This window comes from Erythrolamprus reginae, chromosome 1 (genome assembly GCF_031021105.1).
Source record: "Erythrolamprus reginae isolate rEryReg1 chromosome 1, rEryReg1.hap1, whole genome shotgun sequence".
Lineage (NCBI taxonomy): Eukaryota > Metazoa > Chordata > Lepidosauria > Squamata > Dipsadidae > Erythrolamprus > Erythrolamprus reginae.
Window position 1 is genome coordinate 70,780,205 of NC_091950.1, and position 19,789 is coordinate 70,799,993.

Sequence of the window (19,789 nt, forward strand, 5' to 3'; positions counted from 1 at the left end):
GATGCTAGTGAATACAATACAATGGGTATCTGCTTTATAACCAGCAAAGTCAATTGGATTTCCTCCAAATAAAAATAAAAATAAACAAGCAGAGAGCAGGAAATAATGACTAAAAGGCACTTGATTTTATTTATTTTAGTTTGAACATTTATATAGCCACCCAACTCGTCCATAATGACTCCAGGCAACTTACAAAGATAAAATCCTAGAATGCACACACACAAACACACACACACAGCAGCAACAACAACCACAACAACCACAAATTATTCATTGCCAGAAAAAAAAAATCCAGGCCAGCAGCAGCATATTCCCCAGGCAACGGGGAAACCCTATCTTCGGCTCCTTGCTGCTGCCGCGCTGCGGAGCAGATCAGCTGTTGGGCGGCCGAAGGAACCTTCCCTGGGTCTTCCCGCCGCCCAGGCAAAGGGGAAACCCCAAGATTGCTTGCCGCTTGCCCGTTCGCCCGCCCGCCCGGCTGCTCGCTTGCCACTCGCTTGCCGCTCGCTTGCAGCACGGCAGCAGCGAGGAGCCGAAGATGGGGTTTCCCCGTTGCCCAGGCAACGGGGAAACCCCATCTTTGGCTCCTCGCTGCTGCCGCGCTGCCGAGCAAATCAGCTGGTGGGCGGCCGAAGGAACCTTCCCTGGGTGCCGCCCGCCACTCGAGAGCAAGAGGGGGAGAGATAGAGAAAGAGAGAGAAGGAAAGAAAGAGATGAGAGAGGGAGGAAGAGAGTGTGAGAGAGGAAGAAGCAAGATAGAGAAAGAGAGAGAGAAAGAAAGATGAGAAAGGAAGGGAGTGACGTCATCGGGTGGAAAAATTGCGATATAGCGTTTCGCAATGATCGGGATCGCAAAACTCGGGGGATCACTGTACTGCCAAGAAAGCTACATGGCATATCCATGAATTCATTGGAAAGAAACTTTGTGACTTCAAAATTTCATACCCATGGGAAAGAAAACAAACCATTATTTCAGCATTCATAATTAACCTGATGCCAAAAGTATTATACTTTAATACTCATTAATTCCTTATTAGGATGATTAGCATTTGTGCAAGCTGAAGTTCAACACCTGGCTGGAAAAGACTATATTAAATAATTGTTACACAATTCAGTAACAATTACAGATTGTGTAACAATTATTTCTATTCTATTCTATTAGAACAAATTCTATTTTAATTACAGCAATTCATGTAATTAAAATAGAAGAACAGAACAAAAATTTGTTGTCACTTTAAATGCACACTAATCAGCATACATTAACATGAAATTTCATTGCATTCAGCTCTCAAAAGATAACCATTATGCATATACCCACATACACACACATACAATCTCCTGCCGCAAACCTTCCAGAGACCAATAAGATCACACAGAGCTGGCCTCCTCTGGTTTCCGTCAACTAAATATTGCAGGTTGGCGGGACTGCGAGAGAGGGCCTTCTCTGTGGCTGCCCCGGCTCTATGGAACCAATTCCCCCCCACATGGTGTCCATACTGCTTCCATCCTACTGGCCTTCCGAAAGGCTAAAAAGACCTGGCGGTGCCGACAGACCGGGGACCATGAAACTGACATCTCTCATGGCCAATTATATTGTTTGATATGTATGTGTGTTGCCTGAATTGATTGAGTTATGGGTTTTTTTTAATTGGGGTTTATAGTTTTAGATTTCCCATATTTGACTGCTTTTTATTGTATTTGTATTTTTGTATTGTTGTAAGCTGCCCCGAGTCCTTCGGGATTGGGCAGCATAGAAGTAAAGTAAAATATAAAATAATAAAATAAAATAAAAAATAAAAATGACACTAAGAAACATCACAGTCTAGTTCAGAAGCAGGCAAAGTTGGCTCTTCTATGACTTGTGGACTTATCAATCATGCTAGCTCAGGAATTCTGGGAGATGAAGTCCACATGTCATAGAAGAGCCAACTTTGCCTATCCCTGGTCTAGTTCATATATATTTTTATTTATTTGATTGATTGATTTTGTCCAATACACAATGAGAGTTTTAGTGGGTATATATATATATATGTCACATGTTTTTTTGCTGAATTTGAAAATTAAGGGGGACTAGGATAGATCTATTTCGGCCTTATTTTGGCCTCATCAGCTAGCCATACCCACTGGGACCTGAACCTGCAACCTTTGCCTTGTAAGGCAGAGAATTATCTTCTAGGCTACAGTATCCAATCCCTTCAGCTCTGCACCAGGGAAGGGTTACATATTTTTGTGTTGAATCACCCTGGTGTATTGAAGGAACATCACAGCTCCTTATTTGCCTCTCGACCCAACCCAGGACCGTTTCCAAGGCAGTTAATTTTATTGATAGCCAACAATTCTATCTGTATGTGTCACATGTTTTTTGCTGAATTTGAAAATTAAGGGAGACTAGGATAGATCTATTTCAGCCTTATTTTGGCCTCATCAGCTAGCCATACCCACTGGGACTTGAACCTGCAACCTTTGCCTTGTAAGGCAGAGAATTATCTTCTAGGCTACAGTATCCAATCCCTTCAGCTCTGCACCAGGGAAGGGTTACATATTTTTGTGTTGAATCACCCTGGTGTATTGAAGGAACATCACAGCTCCTTATTTGCCTCTCGGCCCAACCCAGGACCGTTTCCAAGGCAGTTAATTTTATTGATAGCCAACAATTCTATCTGTATGTGTCACATGTTTTTTGCTGAATTTGAAAATTAAGGGAGACTAGGATAGATCTATTTCAGCCTTATTTTGGCCTCATCAGCTAGCCATACCCACTGGGACTTGAACCTGCAACCTTTGCCTTGTAAGGCAGAGAATTATCTTCTAGGCTACAGTATCCAATCCCAATATGTAACCCTTCTCTGGTGCAGAGCTGAAGGTATTGGACCCCTTCACTGAAGAATAGAATAGAATAGAATTCTTTATTGGCCAAGTGTAATGAGACAAACAAGGAATTTGTCTTTGGTGCATATGCTCTCAGTGTACATAAAAGAAAAAGATACATTTGTCAAGAATCATGAGGTACAACACTTAATGATTGTCATAGGGGTCAAATAAGCAATGAAGAAACAATCAATATTCATAAAAATCTTAAGAATACAAGCAACAAGTCATACAGTCCTAAGTGGGAGGAAATGGGTGATAGGGATGATGAGGAAAAAAAACATAGTAGTAATAGTTGTGCAGACTTAGTAAATAGTTTGACAGTGTTGAGGGAATTATTTGTTTAGCAGGGTGATGGTGTTTGGGAAAAAAAACACCTGTTCTTGTTTCTAGTTGTTTTGCTTATGCGGTTGTTCACCAAAGTAGTAAAAGGTACTTATCAAAGTAACTTAAGTTGCCTCCACCGCTTGCTTTTCAACCCCCCCCCCCTTTGATGTTGTCTCAGAAGACAGGGTTCAAGGGAGGGCAGGAGATTGAAAGGAAATATGCGGTGTGAACAAGAAGCACCTATTGCAAATCCACCTTCATTAGCCAGCTATGTTCTGCAAAGGGCTCACATTTTCCTCAAAGAAGCGCGAGGCATTCAAAACCAGGCGCATGACGCAGCTGTGTTCCAAAGGGTTTGGTTTACCTGTGAATTTTCGACCGGAACTGGCCCAAGTGCGCAAAAAGAGAAGGACAGAGAGGATTCCCCTTCTCTGCCGGCTCAATGTAAGCAACTCATTATCATCGGAAGACTCCCTCGAGCCATCGACTTCTGGAGTTGTTGAGACTTAAATTTCTTTCCAACCCAACTTAGGTCGGAAATGAGATCTTGCCGGGAAGGAAAAGCGACTAGAGAAATGATGCGTCGTGCTGCTCCTTTTTACTCGCACTCGGGACCGGTCTAGCACAGACCCTCAACTCCCAGAGTTCCTGGAACCAGCTTGGCTGGCTGAGGGATTCTGGGAGTGGACGTCCCATGAGTTTTAAAGTTGCCAAGATCAGAGAGCCCTGTACTAGATTAGTCCCAAGCGTGAGTAAAAGCGAGGAGTGAAAGCAAAGCTAGATGTGAGATTCTGGAATTAAAATTGGAGTAAAAGAGTAAGGGAGGTCAGAAGAGAGATTGAGAGAAAAAGAAATATTTTTTTTTGCTCCATATAGACCAAATGTTTAATCAAGGAAACACCCCCCCCCCCCCCCCCAAATGGTGTCCCTCTTTAACAATGTAAAAATCTGGTCACTTTATACTTGGAGCAACTACTTTGTACAGCTATTCCTGAAAGAGGTAATCAAAATACAATCATTTGCAGTTATTAATGACAGAACTGGCATCTTATGGCTCTACATCAAGAGTAAAGTATCCCTCCTGTAGGTGTGTCAGTTTCCATTGAATTCATATCATTCACTTCTCTTTTTCTGCAGGAGATGGAATGGGTCATATTCCTAAGAAATAGAGTTCAGTAAACCGAACTATTATGATAGAGTTTGTAGTAATAGGTATAATTATTACTATTAACATCATATTACTTTTTCTGCAGAAGCATGAGGCAAATTACATAAAAATTGCCAAGGTTGGAGACTCCTGGTCTAGTAACAGTAACAGAGTTGGAAGGGACCTTGTAGGTCATCTAGTCCACCACCCCCTCAAGCAGGAGTCCTTACACCAGTGATGGCGAACCTTTTTGTTCATGCGTGCCAAAAATGGGAGTCACGCATGCCACCACACAACCCCCACATGCACCACACTGTTCATGTGCATACCCCTGTGCATACGCCCCCCTCCCCATATTGGGCCATTTTCCCCCCTCAGCTTTCCCTGAAGCCTCCAGAGTGCAAAAAACAGCCCAATGGGCAAACAGGAAATTCTGAAAAATTCAATGACTTCCGTTTTGCCCGTTGGGCCATTTTTCACTCTGGAGGCTTCAGGGAAGCCTTCTGAAGCCTGGGAAGGGTTTAAACAGCTTCCTCCCCCCTCCGGAAGGCTGAAAATCAGCTATCCAGCATGCACATGCGCACTGGAGCTGACATAGGGCAATGCCTCACGTGCCCTCACGTATTGTTATTATTATTTATTATTAGTATTTATTAGATTTGTATGCTGCCCCTCTCCGTAGACTCGGGGCGGCTCACAACAGTGATAAAAAACAATACACGGTAACAAATCTAACATTTAAAATCTAAAAATAACAATTTTACATTAAAAAGTCTAAAAAACCTCAATATATAAAAACATACACACAATCATATCATACACAAAAACTACATAGGCAAGGGGGATATGTCTCAGTTCCCCCATACCTGACGGCAGAGGTGGGTTTTAAGGAGTTTACGAAAGGCAAGGAGGGTGGCATAGGTTCGGCGTCATGGCTCTAGACCAGTGATGGTGAACCTTTTTTCCCTCGGGTGCCGTAAAAGCATGCGTGTGCGTTATCACACATGCCCGAGTGCCTACACCCATAATTCAATGCCTGGATAGGGAGAAAACAGCTCCCCACTCGGAGATCCTTTGGAGGCCAGAAACGGCCTGTTTCCCAACTTCTGGTATGCCCAGTAGGTTTATGTTTCACTCTCCCCAGGCTCCAAAGGCTTCCCTGGAGCCGGAGGAGGCTAAAAACGCCCTCTCCCATCCACCCGGAGGCTCTCTGCAAGCCAAAAACGCCCTCTTAGAGCCTCTGTGTGAGCCAAAAATCAGCTGGCTGGCACACACATGTGTGTTGGAGCTGAGCTAGGGCAACGATTCGCGTGCCAGCAGATATGCCAGCAGCCGGGGTGGCACAGCAGGTAGAGTGCTGTACTGCAGGCCACTGAAGGTGACTGTAGATCTGAAGGTCAGCGGTTCAAATCTCATAACTGGCTCAAGGTTGACTCAGCCTTCCATCCTTCCGAGGTGGGTAAAATGAGGACCCGGATTGTGGGGGCAATAGCCTAGCTCTGTTAAAAAGTGCTATTGCTAACATGTTGTAAGCCGCCCTGAGTCTAAGGAGAAGGGCGGCATAAAAATCGAATACAGTGAACCCTCGAGTTTCGCGTCCTCAAGGATCGCGAAAGGGCTATTTCGCTAGTTTTCAACCCGGAAGTAAACTCCACCATCTGCGCATGCGTGCCCTTCCACGCATGCGTAGATGGTGGAGTTTCCCCGCCGGGCAGAAGCTTCCCTGGGTCTTCCCCCTCTTGCCCCGGTAAGACCCCAGCGGCGGTGGGCTGGAGCGCGAGCTTGGGGCACCCTAGCTCCGCTTCCCAGCTGGGAAGCGGAGCCGGCAACAGCGTGGGCGGGCGGGCGGCGCGCGCGAGCTTGGGGCACCCTAGCTCCGCTTCCCAGCTGGGAAGCGGAGCCGGCAACAGCGTGGGCGGGCGGCGCGCGCGAGCTTGGGGCACCCTAGCTCCGCTTCCCAGCTGGGAAGCGGAGCCGGCAACAGCGTGGGCGGGCGGGCGGCGCGCGCGAGCTTGGGGCAGCCTAGCTCCGCTTCCCAGCTGGGAAGCGGAGCCGGCAACAGCGTGGGCGGGCGGGCGGCGCGCGCGAGCTTGGGGCAGCCTAGCTCCGCTGCCCAGCTGGGGAGCGGATCTGGGGTTTCCCCAAGCGCGTGGGGCCGCTCCCCAGCTGGGGAGCGGAGCCGGGGTTTCTCCAAGCGCGCGCGTTGCTGGGGCCGCTCCCCAGCTGGGAAGCGGCCCCAGCAACGCGCGCGTGCTTGGGGAAACCCCAGATCCGCTCCCCAGGAAACCCCAGGCGCGAGCAACGGGGTGGGCGGGCAAAGGGCGGGCGGCGGTGGAAGTAAAAACACATCTGCACATGCGCAGATGGTGTTTTTACTTCCGCACCGCTACTTCGCGAAAAATCGATCATCGCTTGGGGTCCTGGAACGGAACCCTCGCGATGATCGAGGGTTCACTGTACATAAATAATAAGTAAGTAAGTAAGTAAGTAAGTAAATGAATAAATAAATGTAGCTCCACATGCCACCTGTGGCACCCATATGTTCGCCATCACTGCTCTAGACTCTTAAGCTTGTAATTTTCTGTGGGTTCGAAGGCTGGTGCACCTAGGTCCACTTCACAGAGAACAGGATATATCAGCCAAGATTCTTGAAAAGAAAAGCACAAGGGACTTCTACAGAGTGATTGACTGTAATGGGATGGATGAATTAGGATGAAAGATTAACATGGAAGGAGGAATTTCTGTCTAAAAGATTATTGGTTCTATTGCTGCAAATCTAATTAGCTGATTAAAGAACACCCATTAATAAGTAACTCCTGGAAAGCATAGCCATAAAAGGGAATGTAGCCAAGAGTTACAGAAAGCAGTTAATTGGTGTGGCATTTTCCATCACACAATTTTGTTATTGGAGTTTTATTCCATGAAAGTTATCTGCTTAGTGGTTAGAACCAGCATGCAAAAGCTTCTTCCCATTGACGTCCCAAATGACTTGCTTCTTGGAGCAAATATTTTTCTACAGCCATTCCTGAAAGAGGCAATCAAAATACAATCTTTTGCAGTGATTAACGACAGAACTGGGATCTTTTGGCTCTACATCAATAGTAAAGTATCCCTCCTGTAGGCATGCCAGTTTCCACTGAGTTCATACCTACTGTACTTCTCTTTTTCTGCAGGTGATGGAATTGGTCATATTCCCAAGAAATAGAGTTCAGTAAACTACTATGATAGTTTGCAGTAATAGCTATAATTATTACTATTACCACCATTATATTACTTTTTCTGTAGAAGCATGAGGCAAATCACTTAAAAGTCATCTTAATTTTAATATCCACTATAATCTGCCAAGTAAATTGTACTGTGTGTGTCACTGACTCTAAGTTACTCAATGAGTTTCTAAGGTGAAATTAGACTGAAACAGAAAACTTTTCCAGTCTTTTTCCAATATTCTTAATGTCTGCATAAACTGGAGTAGTAAACCTTTGGCACAGAGTAAGGCAAGCTATATTGCTATATTTTAACCCTTGCCTCATTAGATGTAAGAGTAAGGTGAAACAGTGAAACAGGGTAGTTGTGAAACATGCCTGTAGGAGCAAATCATTCCTCTTTGAAAGTTAAAGCAGCTTCTATGTTATGTGAAAATCTCAACAAAATTGCTTGGAAAAGTAATAACGTATTTTGACCAATTCTATTAGAAAAAATAGCATTTGTTACAACTTGCCAATTGAAATGCAGATTGTATTTTAATGCCCTAAATCACCATATGGTCCAATATCTTTGCCGATCGTATTTTCCTGTAGTTAAATCATAAATCATGACTTACTGTACATGTTTTGGATAAGTTAATGTCCAAGACAATAAAAGGTTTAAGAGATTGCACTGGAAAAAACCCTGAAAAGTAAGCATGCGCAAGACTATATCAAGATATCAGAAGTTCCAAGCCAAGTCACAATGGGACACATAACCTTTTTTAAAATTAATTTTTTGTACTTTCTATGGCCATGCAAAAATTAGGGAAGAGAACATCTTGATCAAATGGAAGATGACTGAATGAGAGAGATGCTTATGTGGCTGAAATGTTTTTAAAATCTATTATTAATCTTTTGGGTCCGTTATGTTGTTTTCAGTAATCTACAACAAAAGACAAACTTCTTATAACATATGAACTGTATGTTTAATACTAACCCCAACTGTTAGGGTTCAGCTTTCATGGAAACAGATATAGGAAAAGGAAGCCTACAAGCAAAAGCCCATATGGACATCACTCTAATCCAGGGGTAGGCAAAGTCGGCTCTTCTATGACTCGTGGACTTCAACTCCCAGAATTCCTGAGCCAATCATGCTAGCTCAGGAATTCTGGGAGCTGAAGTCCACATGTCACAGAACAGCCAACTTTGCCTACCCCTGCCCTAATCAATCAAAGCCAGCTTTGTGACATGTCATACAGCAGCTTTATAAATTCAGACTAAAAATGAAAATATACTGCTCAAAAAAATAAAGGGAACACTTAAACAACACAATATAACTCCAAGTAAATCAAACTTCTGTGAAATCAAACTGTCCACTTAGGAAGCAACACTGATTGACAATCAATTTCACATGTTGTCAGCACATTCAACTTTGTACAGAACAAAGTATTCAATGAGAATATTTCATACATTCAGATCTAGGATGTGTTCTTTGAGTGTTCCCTTTATTTTTTTGAGCAGTGTATATAAACATATTTATATGTAAATAATACTTTACTTACATATCATAGGTAAGCTTCAATTATCCAAAATACAACTTTTAATGTTAAAACTGCTATGCAATATACAGTACAAATAGAATAGAATAGAATAGAATTCTTTTATTGGCCAAGTGTGATTGGACTCACAATCCAATTGTCTCTGGTGCATATGCTCTCAGTGTACATAAAAGAAATGATACATTTGTCCAGAATCATGAGGTACAACACTTAATGACTGTCATTGGGGACAAATAATAATAATAATAATAATAATAATTTGAAAACAATCGGAATTGACAAAATCTCCACCTGTCAATTGCAAAAGGCCGCTTTACTGGAATCGCCAGCTACATCACGCAGTGGGAAGCGCCCAACTGGTGATGAAATACGAAATCCAGCATAGTGATCTCGTTTGCTGAGTTGTATTGACGACATAATAATAATAATAATAATAATAATAATAATAATAATAATAATAATAATTTATTAGATTTGTATGCTGCCCCTCTCCGAGGACTCGGGGCAATCAGGAAACAATATTAATGTAAATAGTAAGGACACAAGCAACCAATTACAGTCTTACATTCATAAGTGGAAGGAGACGGCTGATAGGAACGATGAGAAAACTAATAGTAACAGTAATGCAGCCTCAGAGAGCAGTTTAACAGTGGTGAGGGAATTATTTGTTTATCAGTGACGGCGTTTAGGAAAAACTTTTGTGTCTAGTTGTCTTGGTGTGCAGTGCTCCATAGCATCATTTTGAGGGTAGGAGTTGAGACAATTTATGTCCAGGATGCAAGGGGTCAGTAAATATTTTCATGGATATTCAAAATTGTATAGTGTGTGGTTGTAAGGAAAGTTACAGCTGAAAGGATCCTGTCTTAGGTGTCTTTTATGTGGCCCTACCCAACAAGAGAATGTGATGAGAAGGATAATTAGACTGCAGATGCCATTTCCTAAGGAAAATAACTTGCTATGCTGACATTACTGGGCTCTCAATGGAAATTCCAATCCCAACTGCCATCATTACTGAGCTGCTCCTGTACTATTCTGTCCCATTGTGTCCCATGGATGCTCAGCCTCCTGTGGTAAATTTTTTAAACTTCAAGATAAGCAGTGTGAAATATAACGGTCTGAGAGAAAATAACACTATTTATAATGAAGACATCGGAACTCGATCAGCTGTAACTCGGAAAATGGCGGCTGCCATCTAATTCTGCAACCGCCGTAAACTGCCGCTAGTGATCAGGGGACCGAGATTGAGAACTGGGCTGTAAGATCAAGCCAGAGAAAAGACCTATATGCCTTGGAAGAGCTGTATGCTATGTGCTTTAGCTCCCCGTGGCATTCCTGATCATCCCTTCGCTGCCGAACTCGATCAGCTGGGATTCAGAAAATGGCGGCCACCATTTAATCATGTGGCCACCGCAAGCAAACGAGTAGCAGAGAGTGAGAGCTGGGCCTTAAGACCAAGACTGACAGACAGACAGACGGACAGACAGACCTGGGAGGCTGTGGCGCCAAATGGTGGGGGTGCCTGGCATCGGAGGGACTGTTGGAGCCGTTGGAGTGAAGGATTATACTAGAGCTGTCATTACCAAGGGGACTGTCATTATCAAGGGAAAGGAGGTTACTGCAGAGAGAGAAGGATGGCCGAGGCTGAGGAGAGGGCGAGGAGCTGTTCTGAGGCTGTTCGGCATTACTGAGAAACTGTGCGGGATCGCGGTGAGAGGAGAGTGTGGAGAACTGGAGTTGTTGCCCAGTAAGAACAGTAACTATCACAGGGTGACCGGAGTGAACACCGAGAGCCGGGGGAGCTGTAGAGACGCAGGAGTCCGAGTTAATAATAATTTGAGACACAATTTACGAACTGGGAGTGCCAGGCGGTGGCAACGGACGGCACTAAAGAGATCTTTCTTTCCCCCAGGGACTCATTATTTAAAGACTTGGACATTTATGCTGGACTTTTTCCAGAACTTAATTGACTCAGAGTCTGGCGCCACCTAGCTGTTGATCTAAGAACTGCTAACTAATTGATTTTTAACTGATCCCCCCCCCCCCTGTATTTTGGTCTTTAAAAATATTTAATAATTTGACATCCAGTACTAGTTTTAGAGTAATTGATAATTAATTAGTACATTTAGGCTATTTTTATATTTCTGGTATATGTATTATGTATTTTTAATTTAACTATTTTTTAGGGATTAATGTATTTATGGTATGAATGAATGGGATTATGTTAGTAATTACTGGAATGAATGGAATATTGTGAATGGAAATGAATGGGAAGGGGGTGATAGATGGAACAGGGTGGGTGGGTGGGATTATAATATGTATGAAATGAATGAATATGATATGAATGAAATTTCAGGCACACCTGACACTGGAAGGGCAGGAGGTGGGGGAACACTTATCTCTAGGGTGGCGGAGGGTCAGAATATCCCGGCCTTGCTGGGGAGAGGCAGATATGGCGGAAGCCATGGAGCTAGCCATTCCAGGGGAAGGAGGGATCGCTGCTTAATAACGATCCCTTGCTCCGGCTCCATGAGCTTAACTCAAGGCACTGGTGATGAGTGTAACTCTGGCCCTGGGCTCAAGCTGTTGCTACTCAATGCCAGGTCGGTAGTAAATAAAGCTCTCCTAATCCGGGATTTGATCCTGGATGAGGAGGCTGACCTGGCTTGTGTGACCGAAACCTGGCTGGGCCCGGAGGGAGGAGTTCCTCTCTCTGAAATCTGCCCAGCCGGGTTTCGGATATGGCATCAGCCTCGACCCCAGGGAAGGGGGGGGGGAGGAGTGGCTATTATAGCCAGGGAAAGCCTGTGCCTGCGTAGACTCATTGCTCCAGAGATTGCGGGTTGCGAGTCCCTCCTGGTGAAGTTGGACCTAGGGGTTCAGGTGGGCTTGTTACTCACGTACCTGCCTCCCAGCTGCGTGTCAACTGTGCTGCTGGAGGAGGTGGCCGGGCTGGCGGTGAAGTTCCCTAGGCTTATGGTCTTGGGGGACCTCAACCTGCCGTCGCTCGGCGGATCCTCTGGGCTGGCACAGGAGTTCATGGCCACCATGGCAGCCATGGACCTGACTCAAGTAGTGCAGGGTACGACTCATAAGGGGGGGCACGTACCCGACATGGTATTCCTCTCTGAGCAACTGAGTAATGGTCTGAGATTAAGGGGCTTAGAAGTATTGCCTTTGTCATGGTCAGACCATTTTCTACTGCGGCTTGACTTCCTGGCTCCAATCCTCCCTCGCAGGGAGGTGGAACCGATTAAGTTGTTCCGCCCCAGGCGCCTGATGGATCCAGAAGGCTTTCAGAAGGCGCTTGGGGCTCTTCCAGATGCACTCATCCACAGTTCGGCAGAGTCTCTGGCTGAGGCCTGGAACAAGGCTGCAGCGGAGGCCCTTGACTGAATTGCACCGCTGCAACCTCTCCACGGCACTAGACCCCGTAGAGCTCCATGGTTCAACGAGGAGCTCCGGGAGTTGAAACGCCAGAAGAGACGTCTAGAGAAGCGATGGAGGAAGAGTAAGTCCGAATGCGATCGAACACTTGTAAGAGCACATATTATGACTTACAAAGTGGCACTCAAGGCAGCAAGATGCGCGTATCATGCCACCTTGATTGCATCAGCGGAATCCCACCCGGCCGCTCTGTTCAGGGTAACCCGCTCCCTTCTTAACCAGGGGGGAGTTGGGGAGCCCTTGCAGAGTAGTGCCGAGGATTTTAACACATTTTTCGCTGATAAAATTGCTCGGATTCGAGCGGACCTCGACTCCAATTGTAAAACAGAGTCGACTGACAACGAGTCAGTCGAGGTGACTGGGGCTAAACGTCTTTGTCCATCTGTCTGGGAGAGGTTTGACTTGGTGACACCTAAGGAAGTGGACAAGGCCAGTGGAGCTGTGTGTTCTGCCACCTGTCCACTGGATCCGTGTCCCTCTTGGTTGGTTTCGGCCAGTCGAGAGGTGACGCGGAGCTGGGTCCGGGAGATTGTCAACGCCTCTTTGGGGAGTGGGTCCTTTCCGGCTCCTTATAAGGAGGCACTTGTGCGCCCCCTCCTCAAGAAGCCTTCCCTGGACCCAGCCATACTCAATAACTACCGTCCAGTCTCCAACCTTCCCTTTATGGGGAAGGTTGTTGAGAAGGTGGTGGCACTTCAGCTCCAGCGGTCCTTGGAAGAAGCCGATTATCTAGGTCCTCAGCAGTCTGGATTCAGGCCCGGCTACAGCACGGAAACTGCTTTGGTCGCGTTGATGGATGATCTCTGGCGGGCCCAGGACAGGGGCTTGTCCTCTGTCCTGGTGCTTCTTGACCTCTCAGCGGCTTTCGATACCATCGACCATGGTATCCTTCTGCACCGACTAGAGGGGTTGGGAGTGGGAGGCACTGTTCTTCAGTGGTTCTCCTCATACCTCTCTGGTCGGTCGCAGTCGGTGTTAGTAGGGGATCAGAGGTCGACCTCTAGGTCTCTCCCTTGTGGGGTGCCTCAGGGGTCGGTCCTCTCCCCCCTGCTATTTAATATCTACATGAAACCGCTAGGTGAGATCATCCAAGGGCATGGGGTGAGGTATCATCAATACGCCGATGATACCCAGTTATACATCTCCACCCCATGTCCAGCCAACGAAGCAGTGGAAGTGATGGGCCGGTGCCTGGAGGATGTTAGGGCCTGGATGAGTGTCAACAAGCTCAAACTCAACCCAGACAAGACGGAGTGGCTGTGGATCTTACCTTCCAAGGACAACTCCATCTGTCCATCCATTACCCTGGGGGGAGAATCACTGGCCCCCTCAGAGAAGGTTCGCAACTTGGGCGTCCTCCTTGATCCACAGCTGACATTAGAGAAACATCTTTCAGCTGAGGCGAGGGGGACGTTTGCCCAGGTTCGCCTTGTGCACCAGTTGCGACCCTACTTGGACCGGGAGTCACTGCTCACAGTCACTCATGCCCTCATCACCTCGAGGCTTGACTACTGTAACGCTCTCTACATGGGGCTACCTTTGAAAAATGTTCGGAAACTTCAGATCGTGCAGAATGCAGCTGCGAGAGCAATCATGGGCTTTCCCAAATATGCCCATGTTACACCAACACTCCGCAGTCTGCATTGGTTGCCGATCAGTTTCCGGTCACAATTCAAAGTGTTGGTTATTACCTATAAAGCCCTTCATGGCACCGGACCAGATTACCTCAGGGACCGCCTTCTGCTGCATGAATCCCAGCGACCAGTTAGGTCCCACAGAGTGGATCTTCTCCAGGTCCCGTCAACTAAGCAATGTCGCCTGGCGGGACCCAGGGGAAGAGCCTTCTCTGTGGCGGCCCCAGCCCTCTGGAACCAACTCCCCCCAGAGATTAGAACTGCCCCCACCCTCCTTGCCTTTCGTAAACAACTTAAAACCCACCTCTGCCGCCAGGCATGGGGGAATTGAGATCCTCTTTCCCCCTAGGCCTTTACAATTCTATGCATGGTATGTATGTATGTATGTTTGGTTTTTATATTAATTGATTTTTAATCATCAATACCAAATTACTATTGTACACTGTTTTATTGTCGCTGTTAGCCGCCCCGAGTCTCTGGAGAGGGGCGGCATACAAATCCAATAAATAAATAAATAAATAAATAAATTTTGGATATTGCCAGTCATTCAGCTATGCTGGGTCTCATTTTTGATTAACATTTAAAAGGTTTGTTAAGCATTGCCTGTCACACATTTCCAAACTACTTATTACTGTTTAAAATAATCGCTTACAAGTAGCCCTTGTTTGAAATGGTACAATATTTTGTCAAATGAACATTCTGCCCCAGCTCTAGCTACTCCTTTAAAAATGCTTATTCGAAGCAACTCCTGATTGCAAAGCACTTTCACTCCGGAAACTTCAGAGTTGGGTGGCCTTGCAGCTTTTGAAAAATGTATGAAGTCACACCATTCTTGCCCTATTTTCAAAAGATTCAGAGGCCACATGAGAGCAGGTCCCTCTCATGCAACTTCCAGAGTCTGAAGGCTGTCCTAGTACAAACTTTGCAGTCTCAGAAGATTGAGCAAGAATGAGCTATGCTGGTGTTACCCCCCAAAAATGACATGATTTGCCACCATTACCAGACTAGACCAAAGTTTAAAAAATATTTCTTCCCTCAGAGGAGCAGTTACAATATTTGAATCTCTATAGCCTGGGGAAATGGTCATGCTTTATCGGACTTTCATAACTCAAGAGAGTAAAGCTGATGTCCAGTCAACGAAGCAGTGGAAGTGATGTGCGGGTGTCTGGAGGCTGTTGGGGCCTGGATGGGTGTCAACAGACTCAAACTCAACCCTGATAAGACGGAGTGGCTGTGGGTTTTGCCTCCCAAGGACAATTCCATCTGTCCGTCCATCACCCTGGGGGGGGGAATTATTGACCCCCTCAGAGAGGGTCCGCAACTTGGGCGTCCTCCTCGATCCACAGCTCACATTAGAGAAACATCTTTCAGTTTTGGCAAGGGGGGGCGTTCGCCCAGGTTCGCCTGGTGCACCTGTTGCGGCCCTATTTGGACCGGGAGTCGCTGCTCACAGTTACTCATGCCCTCATCACCTCGAGGCTCGACTACTGTAACACTCTCTACATGGGGCTACCTTTGAAGAATGTTCGGAAACTTCAGATCGTGCAGAATACAGCTGCGAGAGCAATCATGGGCTTTTCCAAATATGCCCATGTTACTCCAACACTCCGCAGTCTGCACTGGTTGCCGATCAGTTTCCGGTCACAATTCAAAGTGTTGGTTATTACCTATAAAGCCCTTCATGGCACCGGACCAGGATACCTGCGAGACCACCTTCTGCCGCACGAATCCCAGTGACCGGTCAGGTCCCACAGAGTTGGCCTTCTCTGGGTCCCGTCAACTAAACAATGTCGTCTGGCGGGACCCAGGGGAAGAGCCTTCTCTGTGGCGGCTCCAGCCCTCTGGAATCAGCTCCCTCCAGAGATTAGAACTGCCCCTACCCTCCTTGCCTTTCGTAAACTCCTCAAAACCCACCTCTGTTGTCAAGCGTGGGGGAACTGAGACATCTCCCCCTACCTATGTAGTTTTAGTGCATGATATGACCGTATGTATGTTTTTTATATTGGGGTTCCTTGTTTTTAGATTTTTTAAATGTACAATTGCTATTTTAGATTTTAAATTATTAGATTTGTCAATACATATTGTTCTTTATCACTGTTGTGAGCCGCCCCGAGTCTACGGAGAGGGGCGGCATACAAATCTAATAAATAAATAAATAAATCAATTCCAGAGCACTATTGCAATTGAAAAGACATATTTCCAAGGTCTCTGCATATGGCTCCTCCTGAGAAAAGAGACTTCGAGTGAGTCTACCCTGCTTGAGTTTATTGGAAAGTCCTATGTTACCAGGGAAAGGTGGTGCTATCAGATATCCAGGCCCTAAATCAGTTCAAGGTCTTGTCATTTTTCAAAGGTTTCATAGTTTAGGGTAGGGATCAGCAACCTACAGCTCTGGCAACCTTAAACACTCAGAGGGCCATTTAGACTCATTTTCCACAGAAAAGAAAACACCGGGAGCCACAAAACTATTCCGGTGCCTGACTATATCCTGAGCAGCCACAAAACTAGCATAAGATTGTTTTCTTCTGAAACTTTTCCTTTCTTGGATACTATATCCATGGTTGGCCTACCAGGGGTCTAAAAGCTTAATAAATTGCACATTGGGGGTGTCGCACATTGGCAATTGCGACACATATTTTGAATGACAGGGAGCCACAGCAGAGAGATGAAAGAGCCACATGCAGCTCCAGAGCTGTGGGTTGCTGACCCCTACCCTAAACTATGAAACCTTTGAAAAATGACAAGACCTTGAACTGATTTCGTCCCTGCCAGTAGGCTTAGTAAAAAAGGACGAGCACCTTAAGAAGGCAGGAATAAGGATTTGGGGGCTGCTTTATGGTTTTTGATTCAGTCATCCTGAAGGTTCACACTCATTGCTTCCATGGACTGTTTTTCTTGCTCTTTGTTGTAAGCCGCCCAGAGTCCTTAGGGAGTTGGGCGGCATCTAAATTAAATTAACAAATAAATAATAAATTTGGTAGCCTGTACAAATAAGTTATTTAGAGCAACTACCCTGCCAAGCAATTTCAACAGGGTAAAAGCTGATTTGGGGGAGATGAGAGGACCAGAATACCTTTGGGATAGCCTTCTGCTGCACAAATCCCAACGACCGATTAGGTTCCACAGAGTTGGCCTTCTCCGGGTCCCATCAACTAAACAATGTCATCTGGCGGGACCTAGGGGAAGAGCCTTCTCTGTGGCGGCCCCGGCCCTCTGGAATCAGCTCCTGCTGGAGATTCGAAGTGCCCCCACCCTCCTCGCCTTCCGCAAGACTTAGAAGACCCATTTATGTTGCCAGGCATGTGGGAATTAATGTACCCCCTTCTGACTAGTAAGACTTGAGTATGGCTATGATTGTGTAATATTAATTGTCTTTTAATGATAGTGGGTTTTAACTATAGTTTTAATCATTAGATTTGTACCGTATTGTTATTGTTGTGAGCCTCCCTGAGTCTTCGGAGGGGGCAGCATACAAATCTAATACATTATTATTATTATTATTATTATTACTATTATTATTATTATTATTATTTTCATCACCAATTTAGTGGAAACTTCCTTAACCTTGCACCCTCATTTTAAACCACAATTTCCAACAATGACAGGCTGGAGAAATGAGATATGAATATTGGAACAAATGACTTGTGTGTGTGTGTGTGTGCTAGATTTGTCCCTATAATTTTCTTTTCTTTTTTTAACTAAAGTTCACTTACCTAGATCTCCCCCCTACTAAAATAAGAGAGCAGAAGGATGCCTCCAAATCACCCCTTAAGTGGCACTTCCTCGGTTTCTCCGAGATTTCTTGGGAGAGCGGGAAGCAATACGAGTCCCGACGGAAATCAAACACTTAATATCAGGCAGCAGCCTGGCAAATCTTGATCCGGGATCAAGTGGGGGAGCGCTTCATTCCGCCTCTCCTCCGTTTCACAGGACGGAAGGGTCCAACCACCGGCTGAACCGTGTTGGCGCAATGCCAAGCAAGTTCAGTATAAAGGTTATAGGCCGGCAGGGGAGTTCTGGAGCAAGGAAAGCCGCCGGCGCATCTTGCAGGAGGGCCCTCGGCTCTGCTAAGGAGGCTGCTGCTGCTCCCTCCCCGTTCCTATTTCCGTGCTCGTGGGACGCCCCGCTCGCGGGTTAAAGGAGGCGCTCCCGGCTCGCCGGTTTTGGAGTCACAGCCCCGCTAACTGCTGCCGCTCCTCCTTCCTCCTCCTCCTCCAACCCAAGCGGCGCGGAGTGTTCCTTCCACGCGACTATGGCGGCGAAACCCGGGAAATTCTGGCGCGAGGCGTCGCAGCAAATCGTCGCGGGCGGCTCGGCAGGTAAACAGGCCTTCTTAAACTCGACCCGCGCGTGTGTTTTCCACGCTGGACTTTCTCCTGGGGCCGCGAAGTCTCGCTCCGGCTCGAGCCGTCTCCCTTCCTTGCGGCGCGGCTAGGCCCGCCTCCTCCAAAGCCAACAGTGACCTTCCGGAGCTTCTCGGGCCCGCCCTTCCTTTTTTTATTTTTGAGCGCGCTGGTAGCCGGGTTTGGTTGACCGTAGCGCTCTCGGCCCTTGTTGCTCCCCTCGGGAGAGATGGACCGTGGTTACGCCACAGTAAACTCCGTGGAGGTAGAGGGAGCTTTTCCCCTATAAACGTGGCTTGTAGAGCAAACTTTTTTTAAAAAAAAATTTAAACGAAGGTTTGTTAGCGTGATGCATTGCTGTCGGCTACTGCATTCAAAAGGAGTTAGTTTATTTTATTTATTTATTTTGACAAAACATATACAAGATACTATATAATGATAGCATATAATGATGATGCATAAGTGCACAATAATAATAATAATAATAATAATAATAATAATAATAATTATTATTATTATTATTATTATTAATTAGACTTGTATGCCGCCCCTCTCCCAAGACTCGGAGCAGCCTTCCATCCCCTGTACTAATGTTTTTCTCTTACTAGTATCATGTATATAAACATTGTTTTATCTTTGTATACCACCAATCCATACTTGACAAAACAAATAAATAAGATAGCAGGTATAAATATAAACAGTAAAATACAGATAAATGAGGACAGTAGTCCTGTTAATGACTAATTCACCTTCAACTGCAGTAGAATAGAATAGAATAGAATTTTATTAGCCAAGTGTAATTGGACACACAAGGAATTTGTCTTGGTGCATATGCTCTCAGCGTACATAAAATAAAATATACATTTGTCAAGAATCATGTGGTACAACACTTAGGACTGTATGGCTGTAACTTGTTGCTTGTATCCTAAGATTTTAATATTGATTGTTTCTTCATTGCTTATTTGACCCCTATGACAATCATTAAGTGGGAGGAAAAGGATGATAGGAATGATGAGAAAAACTAGTAGAAATAGAAGTGCAGATTTAGTAAAAAGTCTGACAGTGTTGAGGGAATTATTTGTTTAGTAGAGTGATGGTGTTCGGGAAAAAACTGTTCTTGTGTCTAGTTGTCTTGATGTGCAGTGCTCTGTAGCAACGTTTTGAGGGTAGGAGTTGCAACAGTTTGTGTCCAGGATGCAAGGGGTCAGTAATACACAAGCACGTAATAGATTCAAACTAAATGTAAACCGCTCCAAACTCGACTGCAGAAAATACGACTTCA

At 45.6% G+C, this 19,789-nt stretch overlaps 2 protein-coding genes across 5 annotated transcripts in view; one reads left to right on the forward strand and one right to left on the reverse strand.

The window, feature by feature from the left end:
* The window catches only part of MIPOL1 (mirror-image polydactyly 1), a 249,340-nt gene extending 230,574 nt beyond the window's left edge, over positions 1-18,766 (reverse strand). Inside the window, exons 1-2 of one of the 3 annotated variants that reach the window (XM_070755340.1) lie at positions 17,878-18,661; positions 8,163-8,230 (exon numbers count right to left, since the gene is read on the reverse strand). In XM_070755340.1, coding sequence (XP_070611441.1) covers positions 8,163-8,169 — 7 coding nt within the window. In that variant the 5' untranslated portion in view covers positions 8,170-8,230; positions 17,878-18,661. Of the gene's footprint in view, positions 1-8,162; positions 8,231-17,877 lie in introns of all 3 variants that reach the window. The other 2 variants (XM_070755348.1, XM_070755357.1) reach the window with 2 other exon arrangements.
* Positions 18,071-19,789, forward strand: part of SLC25A21 (solute carrier family 25 member 21) — a 314,802-nt gene continuing 313,083 nt past the window's right edge. For both annotated transcript variants that reach the window (XM_070755370.1, XM_070755380.1), the window contains exon 1: positions 18,071-18,483. In XM_070755370.1, coding sequence (XP_070611471.1) covers positions 18,417-18,483 — 67 coding nt within the window. In that variant the 5' untranslated portion in view covers positions 18,071-18,416. The remainder of the gene's footprint in view (positions 18,484-19,789) is intronic.